Source organism: Cebus imitator, unplaced genomic scaffold, assembly GCF_001604975.1.
Source record: "Cebus imitator isolate Cc_AM_T3 unplaced genomic scaffold, Cebus_imitator-1.0 Scaffold865, whole genome shotgun sequence".
In the NCBI taxonomy this organism is placed as follows: Eukaryota; Metazoa; Chordata; class Mammalia; order Primates; family Cebidae; genus Cebus; species Cebus imitator.
This window is the reverse complement of record NW_016108180.1, coordinates 52,983-64,222: the sequence shown is the minus strand read 5'-3', so window position 1 is coordinate 64,222 and position 11,240 is coordinate 52,983. Positions and strand designations below refer to the sequence as shown.

Here is an 11,240-nt window from a genome sequence, read left to right as displayed (position 1 = left end):
AGAAGTGAAACCATAATAGGGGAATGTGTATGTCTCAGAGAAGAGCAGAGAGGCCTAGAAAAAGATAACCAGCTCTCACTGATCTTCCTGCAAGATAGTTGTTAGCTGAAGTATGTTAGCTAAAGTGTGAGAATTATAATCACACGATGTTCTAAGTAACTGCACCCTCCCTCTGCTTTATACTTTGTAAACATATAAAATAAAGTACTCTGAGGCAGGTCGGGGCCTAAGAGATTGACATCATCAGCTTTTTGGACCGCCTGGCCCAGCCTTATCTATGTCTGTCTGTATTCTTTCTTTATGCCCTCCTAGGTCTTTGAACCCTTGTGCAGCGCAGGACATAGCACCCGGCAGAACGGAGCAAGACTCCGTCTCAAAAATAAATAAAAAATAAATGGCCTTACAAGACAGAAAAATAGATTCCACCCCAATTCTGGTTTTGTAGGATTGTTTGCTGGACTTAGCATTTACAGTCTTAACCTAAACAGTATTTAAGTTTTGTTTACTTTATGCCCTTAGGCAATGAGTCTTTCCAGGAAAAGTCATGTGTGGGAATTCTTTATAACTCAGGGATGATTGAAAGGGGACAGCCAGCTTAGTCACCTCCACATTTCACAAGGAAGCCAGGCGTTGGAGGCTCACACCTGTAATCCCAGCACTTTGGGAGGCTGAGGTGGGAGGATCACTTGCACCCAGAGGTTGAAGACCAGCTAGGGCAACACGGGAAAACCCCACCTTTACCAACAACAGCAACAACAACAAACAATTTGGGCGTGCTGGTGCATGGTGGTGCGTGCCTGTAGTTCCAGCTACTTGGGAGTCTGAGGTGGGGGGATCATCTGAGACCTGGGAGGTCCAGGCTGCAGTGAGCTGTAATGATACTAGTGCACTCCAGCCTGGGCAACAGAGTGAGACCCTGTCTCAAAACAAAAAACGAACAAACAAAAAATTTCACAAGGAGAAGAAACTCTTAACATCACACGTTCAGAGCCATGATAATCATCATTAATTCGGGTATAAGAAGGAAAATAAAGCAGGAGAAGGTGCCCACTGTCTGTCAAATTCACCCATTCAACAAGTATTTTGGGTGGTTGTCATGGCTTATGCCTGTAATCCTGGCACTTTGCGAGGCCGAGGTGGGAGGATCACTTGAACCCAAGAGTTCCAGACCAGCCTGGCCAACATAGTGAAACCTGTCTACAAAAAATACAAAAATGGCCAAGCACAGTGGCTCATGCCTGTAATTCCAGCACTTTGGGAGGCTGAGATGGGTGGATCACGAGGTCAAGAGATCGAGACCATCCTGGTCAACATGGTGAAACCCCGTCTCTACTAAAAATACAAAAATTAGCTGGGCATAGTGGCGCGTGCCTGTAGTCCCAGCTACTCGAGAGGCTGAGGCAGGAGAATTGCTTGAACCCAGGAGGCGGAGGTGGCGGTGAGCCGAGATCGCACCATTGCACTCCGGCCTGGGTAACAACAGCGAAACTCCGTCTCAAAATAAATAAATAAATTAGCTAGACGTGGTGTACATGCCTGTAGCCCTTGCTACTCAGGAGGCTGAGGCAGGAGGAATACTTGAGCCTGGGAAATTGAGGCTAAAGTGAGCTGTGATCAGGCTCCTGCATTCCAGCCTGGTCAAGACTGAGACCCTGTTGTTGTTGTTTAAAGTATTTATTTAGCACCTACTATAGGCTAGGCTCCTGGCATGTAAAGGACTTCAAATCATTCCGGGCCCTGCCCTCAGGGAGCCCACAGTCCACTGGGATGGGGTGGGAGTGGGGGAAACACGCAGGAGGCACTCAGCTAAGTGGGACAAAGACCACTCCACAGTGGGACCAAAGGGTGGGGAGGGGAGGCGCCGCGGGGAAGGAGGCACCGCGCGGGCCGTGCTGAGGCCGCAGCATTTCACCTGGGACGTGAGCAATCAGCACGGGCCGGCCCGACAGCGCTGCCCAGGGAACTGCAACTTCAAAGGCCCGGGGAAGGGCCGCACTGAGCAGCTGCAGGCACCTGCCAGGCCAGGCGGGGCGGCCCCCGCGGGCTCCGAGGCCTCTTCTTCTCGCTCCCAATTGGGGGGCGCCATCTTGCTTCCTTTACGGCGGCAAACGAGGCCCAAAAAGGACAGCGTCCCGCGCGGGGCCGCACACCGGCCGGAGAGCTCCAAGCATCTCCGGTTCCCCGGTCCCCGCCCCCGCGCCCGCCCCCCGCGCGCACCCGCCCCCTCGGCCCCGCCCCTGCTCCGGGGTGACGCTGGCCGGGGCGCGACAGTGTCGGCTGCGGCGGCGTAGCGAGTGCAGCGCGGGGTCACCATGGGGGCTACGCTAAGCACGGTAGGTGGGGAGGGGGCGCCGGGGCCGCGGGGCGTCGCGAGGGACGGGGACCCGGCGGCGAGGGGGCTGGCCGGCCTGCGGGAAGGGGCGGGGGACCCCGGCCGCACCCAGCTCCACCCCACCCCACCCGGCCGCACCCACTCCTCCGCCAGCCCGACCCGCCGCGCCCGACCCCTCCCCGGCCCGCCCCACCCCTCCCCGGCCCGGGCGAGCCGTGGTGACCGCGACTCAGGGCCCGGGCGTCGGTGGCGGGGACCCAGTCCTCCTGCCTGGGGGGGCGCGCCAGAGCCCAGCACGTGGGAGCACCCGGGCCCCGCCCTGGCCGCCGCGGAGCCTTGGCTGCCGGAGGGACCCGTAGTTGTGAGTGTGAGCGGGCGTGTGAGTGAGTCCACACGACTGTGAGTGGAAGTGTGACGGTGGGTGCGAAGGGCGGGTGTGGAAGCGTGTGCTGGTGTGTAAGTGTGTCCGGCAGTATGTGAATGGCCAGTGTGACAGCGTCAGAGGGTTTTGCACGTTTTAGCAACAAGGAACAGAAACCCCGTGACACTGGGGCGTCCTCCCAATGCGCAGTGGGCCCGGTTGCCGGCAAGGCCAGGCTCCCACTCACCCTGCAAGCTTTGCTAGGGACCTCACACTTTGTGGTGTCAGCGCTGTTCGCTCCATTTCCCAGATGGGGATTTGCAAGTTAGGCTTAGCCAGTGTCCGACAGCGCCCCCGCCCTAGGGAGCCAGTTCCGTGGGGTTTCAAAGTCCACTCTGCTGCTGTCACTTCTGGGCTGGCCTAGAGACACTTTCCCTTCCCGTCAGGCCACCTCTCTCCAGTTTCTCAAAAGTGGACCCTTATGGGGCTGGAGGCTTGTGTTTGTGTGGTCACATGGAGGCTGCAGCTGCAGAGGGCACCTACTCAGTCAACTGTGACCTGATGGGCATGGGGAGGCTGGCACAGGAGGAATCAGCCCAGCACTTCTACACCTCCATACCTGGCATCTGCCACTTGGAGGGCACCTAGGTCCTCCCTCAGGCGCTGGAGGCTCCTCCTAGGGGAGCCAGGCAAAAGGCCTCTTGGCTTTGACGGTTGTTCAGTAAAGTGTGTCCCAATCCAGAACTCGAGGATGTTCAGACCCCAGGTGAACCCGTGGGCACCACGCTAGCCTCCATGCCCATTTTTCCCCAGAAAGCACCTGCCTCCTTTTTTGTTGAAATGTCCTGTGTTGCTAGAGCCTCCCCTGGTCTCCACCCCGCCCTTCCCTGCTGTTTTTGGTGGTGCTCCTAACCACCCAGCTGGGGCTTGGATTTATGGCCGTGGTGTGCTCAGCACCTGGCTGCTCCATACATTTCTTTTTGTTTTTTTCTTTTTGAGACAGGATCTCTCACCCAGACTGTAGTGCACTGGCTCGATCATAGCTCACTGCAGTCTCAACCTCTTGTGTACAGTAAATGATCCTTCTACCTCAGCCTCCTGAGTAGCTGGGACTGTAGGCATGCACCAACATCTCCAGCTGATTTTTTTGTTTTTGAGACGGAGTCTTACTCTGTCACCCAGATTGGAGTGCAGTGGCGTGATCTCAGCTCACCACAACCTCCACTTCCTGGGCTCAGGCGATTCTCCTGCCTCAGCCTCCCAAGTAGCGGGGATTAATATGCACTCACCACCACACCCAGCTAATTTTTGTACTTGTAGTAGGCATAGGGCTTTGCCATGTTGGCCAGCCTGGTCTGGAACGCCTGACCTCAGGTGATCCACCTGCCTCAGCCTCCCAAAATGCTGGGAGTGAGCCACCATGCCTAGCCTAATTTTTTGGATTTTTAATAGTGACAAGATCTCACTATGTTGCCCAGGCTTGTCACAAACTCCTGAGCTCAAGTGATCCTCCCGCCTTGGTCCCCCAGAGTGCTGGGATTACAGGTGTGAACCACTGTGCCTGGCCTCGTTCCATACATTTCTGTTGAATGGCTGAGCCGTCCTCTGTGAGGGGCAGAGCCCTGTCTGGGAGTCAGGTGGGGATTTCCTTTGTGGGTGCTGCTGGGATCCCTGCTTGGCCCAGAATGTCCCCAGCACACTCTGAGCCAGGCCTCCTGGCTCAAGGGCTCCCTACAGTCTGCAGGAGGCTGGCTGGGGGCCTGGTGCACTAGGTGTCTTATCTGGGATGTGCAGGCCCTGTGGGAGGCCTCTCCCAATACTTTGGGGGATCCAGGCCTGGGTTTGGCCCTGGACTCTGCCAGCCACTCTGGGGAAATGCTGGGGCTTGGCCTGCCATCCTGGACTGTAGTTCCCCTGCCTCCCTGCCCTGCCGTGAGTGCTCAGCGACCCTGATGGACTGACAGGTAGAGTCTGCTGGGTTTTCCTACTGTCCCTGGCAGCCCCAAGCTTAGTTGGTGGCCCAGATCCCAGCTCTGTGTCCAGCTGCTCCTCCTTGCTGGGTTCCCTTCCCTCACAGTTCCCAGCCCAGCCACAGCCCCCCACTGCAGGACTTCCTGCACTCCCGCCCACTTCTTCCCACTTAGAACAGGACTAGGAGGGAGGTGCCGCTCAGATTCTGGTGGGACCACTGGCGGGCAGGCAGGGGGACAGGTAAGCAAGTCACCTGACTGGCTTGTCTAAGCTCCAGGGCAGGGAGCTGGCACCTGAGGAGAACTGGGCCTGCCAGGTTGGGGGTCCTGGCAGCTCTCTCTGCCCACCCCAAACCTGGCCTGGGCAGAGTGGAGGCCATGGTCCCAGTGGGGAATTCCAGAGGTGGGCAGCTGAGCAGGGCATTCTTTTTTTGGGTTTTTTTTTTTTTTTTATTTATTTTTATTTTTAAAGACGGGGTTTCTCCATGTTGGTCAGGCTGGTCTTGAACTCCCGACCTCAGGTGATCCGCCCGCCTTGGCCTCCAAAGCGCTGGATTACAGGCGTGAGCCACCGTGCCCGACCTACTGAGCAGGGCATTCTAAGAGCAGGGAGCAGAGCTATGCAGGCCCTCAGCTATGGTGGGTGAGGTGGGTGCTCCTTAAAACTCTGCCACCCTGTGTCCCTCTTCCGCTCTATGTTATTAGAGGCAAGGAGAGCCGAGGGTGGTGGATTCCCTGGTGGGGCAGAGCATGGCTTGTGGGCATTAGGTGAGGGCCTGGGAGGCAGCCGTCCCCTGAGCCCCCAGGGTGGCTGGGGTGAGGTGATATCTGTATGTGTGTGTGTATGTGTGTGTAAGTGTGCACACAGCACGGCTGAGGAGGCACAGGGGCAGGACCTTGGGCTCAGCCATCTGCCTCCTGTTTACTTGGCCCACTACTGGTGGAGATGGGGGTGTTGCCAGTGCTGGGGGTTGGGGCAGACCCCATTCCAGCCCATGCTGGTGGGAAGAGAGTACACCCACCTTGTGAGTCTGGCAGGGCCTGTAGCTTTCAGGAGGTGAACCCTTTGCCCCTCCGCTGCTCCTGGCCGTGGTGCATCTGTCTCCCTCATTGGCTTGAACTCGGGTGGGGCCTCCTGGCTTGTGTCCCCTGCATTGGGCATGGTGATGGTCTGCCCTTCGCTGCCTCCCCAGATAAGAGCTTGTACCTATAAAAAGCCCACCCCTGAAACTGCAGGGTTTACTGGACAAAGGCACATTCCTCCAATGGTTATTTGCTCTTGCATTGCCACACTGTGTTACAATTTGCTTCATTTCCTTACTATTTGATACGTAGTGTGCCTTTCTCTGTTACTGTAACTATTGCGAATGACAAATGTTTATCTTACTGAGCAATCAAAATGATATGGATGGGAATGAACTTCAGAGGCTGGGCCTGAACCCGGAGGTGGTTGCTCAGGCTTGGCACTCAGCCACGTGACCTGTACCTCTCAACTTTTGCCCTGTTAACTATATGCTATGTCATTAAGTGCTTTTAAATCTAAAACAGACAAACATCCCACCCCATCATGAGGTCAGGAGCTCAAGACCAGTCTGGCCAAGATGGTGAAACCCTGTCTCTACTAAAAATACAAAAATTAGCCGGTGTGGTGGCAGTGGCGGGCGCCTGTAATCCCAGCTACTTGGGAGGCTGAGGCAGAGAATTACTTGAACCTGGGAAGTGGTGGTTGCAGTGAGCCAAGATCACGCCACTGCACTCCATCCAGGGCAACAGAGCAAGACTCATTTAAAAATAAATAAATAAATAAAAATAAATCAGGAGATTGTGACCATCCTGGCCAACATGGTGAAACCCCATCTCTACTAAAAATACAAAAAGTTAGCTGGGCATGGTGGCGCATGCCTGTGATCCCAGCTACTCGGGAGGCTGGGGCAGGAGAATCGCTTGAACCCAGGAGGCGGATGTTGGGGTGAGCCGAGATCATGCCACTGCACTCCAGTCTGGCAACGAAAAAAAACTCCATAAAAAAAAAAAAAAAAAAAAGCCCATCCCCTCTCTTTAGTGACCAGGAGGTGTCCCCAGGCTCAGGTCTGTTCCCTGAGGCTTGGTGTCCTCACCTGAAGTGGGAGGAGTCAGGAACAGGCTTGAGGACTGAAGGAGGTGACAGGAGCCTGGCTCCTGGCAGCCCCTGTTGGGAGGGACACTGGAAGGAAGGCCCCTGACACTCATCGGCTGCCCACAGTGAGCCAGGCCTTCTGAGCAGTGCCTGACACCCAGCTCAGCCCCGGGAGCTGCGCGTGTCCTCTCCGGGTGTGGAACAGGCCCGGAAACCGCCTGCAGCTGGATCCTAAGCCCACCTCTGAGGCCGGTGCTCTTGGAGGGCAAACAGCGTTTTCTGACAAACAGGATAGGTTGTGCCCCGCCTTCACCCAGGAGTCTGGGCTCTTTTCTTGGTTCTGGAAACTTCTAAACAAAATAAAAAGACCGGGAGGGCGGGAGTCTGTTGTCTGCCACGAATTCATTCCATGAATATTTCTTGAGTGCTTTCTGCGTGGAGTGTTGGGGATACAGTGGTGACGACAGATCCCAGGGTGTACTCCAGGTTCACCTCTGGATATTCATGGGGAGCTGGCGCCTGGGGTTGGAGCAAGGTCTGTGCAAGGGCGGAGGCCCACATTCGGGGACTTGCTGTCGGGGCCACTAACACATAGGTGTCTTTTTCTTGGCCCAGCACTCCCCCAGGCTCACGTCCGTGGGTTTAGGTTTAGGGCAAGTGAGGGATGTGGGATACCAATGGAAAATCAGAAACTAAAGCCCAGGCTCCACGCTGGGGCTCCCTGAGCTGCGTTTGTCCCCTCATTTGTCACATGGGGAACATGGCTGTTCCTACCTTGTGCCGCTGTGGGAGGGCCAGGGAGGAAACGGGGGAAGGTGGCTGGCAGCCTGTGAAGCCAGCTGCCCTCCGAGGGGCCTTGTGCTGGGAAAATAGAACTCCAGGGAGCACCAAGCACAGCTCCAGCTCCTCATGTCATTCAAGTTCGTTTCCAGGGCTCCCAACAATGGTCATTTCCTGCAAATGTAACTTGAGCCAACTTTTCCCCTAGATTCTGTTCCCCATGGGTGTGGTTTCTGTGACTGAGGGAGGAGTCGATAGCACAGGAATCATCGATAGCACAGGAATCATCGATAGCACAGGAATCATCGATAGCACAGGAATCATCGGAATGGCCCTCACCCCAGGGAGATTCCAGAGGGGACCAGGGCTGTGAAAAGTCTACCAAAGGGCCTGGTTAGCTTGGGAAGGGCTCATTCAGGAAGATTTGATGTTTGAGCTGGGCTCTGATGGACGAATAGGAGTTTGCTGGTTGGATGAGCACAGTGCAAGGGCATTTAGGACTGAGAAGAGAGAGAGGCAAACACCTAAAGCAAGGTGAGCTTGATGTTGAGAGAGCAGAGAGCTGGGAGGAGGTGAGTCCAGAGTTGGGGCCATAGAGAGGGTGCCTTCAGGTAGGCAGTGGGGAGCTATAGTGGGTATTTGAGGAGGGGGTGGAGCCACCTGTTGGTGTGGGGCCCCCGGCGCTGGAGGCAGGTGCTCATGCCTCACTGTGGGAGGTAGGATATTAGACTTGGGCTGTGGGCTCTGTGACTGGAGCACAGAGAGGGCACCTGCCCTGGGAAGAGCAGGGCTTTGGCCTAGACAGGCCTGGAGTCCAATCCTGGCCCACCCCATGTGGCTGCATGACCTTGGCAATTCACTTAATCTATCTGAGGGACAGATAACAGTGTCATGTGCTGAGGGTGCTTGGAGGGCCGGCTTTGGTGTCACTCAGGGCAGGTCACTCCCCTTTCCTGGCCTTGGTTTCACGTGTGCTGCTGCTGATCACTGCCTGCAGCCTAGGGTTGAGGTGGGGAATGTCCCGGGAAGCCCACGGCCCTACTCAGAGCAGTGCCAGCTCAAGGGCTTTGGTCCCTGTGTGCCTCCTTCCTCCCACCCTCTTCATCCTCCAGGTGGGCCTGGGGAGGTGAAGCGACTCTCTTGCTGTCCTGAGCTGGGACTCAAACCCTGGTCTCTAATCCAAGTCCATGGCTGCCAGCCAGGGCCTTAAAGGAGGCCCGGGATGGGTGACACACCTGGGCCATGCTGATTAAATGGGTGGTGGCCAGAGACCTGAGCTGGATGGCCCTGCGCATTGGTGGGGGTGGGCTAGACACCCACAGCCCTTCCTTTAGACCCATGGGCCAAATACCAAGGGCCCCATGGAGGGTGGCCTCAGCTGCACCCAGCGTGGAGGCCCTGCCTGGGAGAGAGGCATTTTGTTTTGAGTCCAACAAAAGGCCTATAACTGTAGCCGGGCAGCTTGGAGCTGCTGGGCCGGTTTGGGGGCAGGGGCCAGGCCTGGCATGAGGTGGTAGCACCCCTGCCCTTCCTTCACTTGGCTATTCCACCTCTCAGGTGTTAGAGGCCCCATGAGGGTGGCAGGGAAAGCTCCTAAGTGTGACCGGCACTTCCCAGGTTATAGGCCCCTACATGACGTGGGCGCCCCCTCATCTCGTCTCATAGCTCCTGAGAGAGAGAGATGGGCCAGGCAGTGGCCCTTGCCTTCTACAAACAGGACACAGGGTTCCTCCAGAGCATCCTCCCAGAGTTGTTGGAGAGTAGGGAGTCCTGGTAGGGTTCCAGAAGGGGAGGGGCAATGGGGCTAGGCCTTGAGAGGTAAGGAGCATCCCTGTCCCCGGATGGAGCAGGGGCATTTGTAGTCTGTGTTCTGCAGGATACACTACCTCAAGATGCCCATAGCAGATCCCACAAAGGAAGCAGAGCAACCTGCACGCTTGCAAGGAACTTGTTTCTGAGCTTCCTGGCAGTCAGGGTGAAAAGGGAACTTGTAGAGTAATGATAAGAAGAGAACACACGTGCACATTGACCGAGAGAACTGTAGCTGGGGAGGTATACCTTGATGTTGAGAGGGTGTGTAAACAAGTGGTGCAAAGCTCTCCTGAGAGCCTGTGTTTTCTGTGAACTTTGGGTTCTCAGCCTCTCTAGTTGAACTACCAGTATGGGCTTCACACACTTTTTATTTTGAAATAACTTCAAAGTTACTGTAAAAGAGCTTTTATGGGCTGGACACGGTGGCTTAACACCTGTAATTCTAGCACTTGGAAGACTGAGGCTGGCGGATCACTTGAGCTCAGGATTCTGAGACTAGCCTGGGCAACATCGTGAAATCGCGTCCCTACACAAAATACAAAACAATTAGCAAGGCCTGGTGGCACGTGCCTGTAGCCCCAGTTACTTCGGGGAGTGAGGTTGGAGGATTGCTTTAGTACAAGAGGTCAAGGCTACAGTGAGCCGAGATGATGCCACTGAAGTCCAGCCTGGGTGACCAAGTGAGACCCTGACAAAAAAATAACAAATCTCTTTTTTTTTTTTTTGAGACGGAGTTTCACTCTCGTTACCCAGGCTAGAGTGCAATGGTGTGATCTCGGCTCACTGCAACCTCCGCCTCCTGGGTTCAGGCAATTCTCCTGCCTCAACCTCCTCGATAGCTGGGATTACAGGCGCATGCCACCATGCCCAGCTAATGTTTTGTATTTTTAGTAGAGACGGGGTTTCACCATGTTGACCAGGATGGTCTCGAGCTCTTGACCTCGTGATCCACCCACCTCGGCCTCCCAAAGTGCTGGGATTACAGGCTTGAGCCACTGCGCCCGGCAACAAATCTCTTATGTACGCTTTACCCAGATGTACCTAATGTTATCATTTGCTTTGTTTCTCTCTATACAGCATGTATCTAATATATATTAGATATACTAGACACTACATGTGTGCATATACATTCAGTGGATGCTTGAATGACATGGGGGTTAGGGGCTGACCTGTGCAGTTGAAAAGGCCGGCATGGAGGCTTTTGCGGGTAATCCCAGCACTGTGGGAGGCCAAGGCGGGCGGATCACTTGAGGTCAGGAGTTCGTGACCAGCCTGGCCAATGTGGTGAAACCCTGGATCTACTAAAAATACAAAAATTGGCCGGGCAAGGTGGCTCACGCCAGCACTGCAGGAGGCTGAGGTGGGCAGATCACCTGAGGTCAGAAGTTCGAGACCAGCCTGGCTAACCTGGTGAAACCCCGTCTCTACTCATCAAAAATTAGCTGGGCGTGGCAGCAGGTGCCTGTAATCCCAGCTACTCTGGAGGCTGAGGCAGGAGAGTTCATTGAGCCGGGGCGGCGGGGTTGCAGTGAACTGAATTCTTGCTATTGCACTCCAGCCTGGGCGGCAGAGCCAGACTCTGTCTCAAAAAGAACAATACACAAAAATTGGCTGTGTGTGGTGATGTGCGCCTGTAATCTCAGCTACTTGGGAGGTAGAGGCAGGAGAATCACCTGAGCCCAGTAGGTGGAGGTTGCAGGGAGCCAGGATCACGCCACTGCACTGCACTCCATCCTGGGCTAGACCTGTAAAAAAAAATCCACGTATAACCTCTGATTTCCCCAAAACCTTAGCACTAATATACTATTGACTAGAAGCCTCACCAGTAACACGTTTGTATATTTGTATTGTGTGTGTGTGTGTGTGTGT

At 55.3% G+C, this 11,240-nt stretch overlaps 1 protein-coding gene across 3 annotated transcripts in view; it reads left to right on the top strand.

The window, feature by feature from the left end:
- Nucleotides 1-2,192: 2,192 nt before the first annotated feature.
- LOC108297982 (NADH-cytochrome b5 reductase 3) overlaps nt 2,193-11,240 on the top strand; it is a 29,131-nt gene continuing 20,083 nt past the window's right edge. Inside the window, exon 1 of one of the 3 annotated variants that reach the window (XM_017520700.2) lies at nt 2,193-2,333. In XM_017520700.2, coding sequence (XP_017376189.1) covers nt 2,313-2,333 — 21 coding nt within the window. In that variant the 5' untranslated portion in view covers nt 2,193-2,312. Of the gene's footprint in view, nt 2,334-4,477; nt 4,905-11,240 lie in introns of those variants that run through there. The other 2 variants (XM_017520701.1, XM_017520702.1) reach the window with 2 other exon arrangements.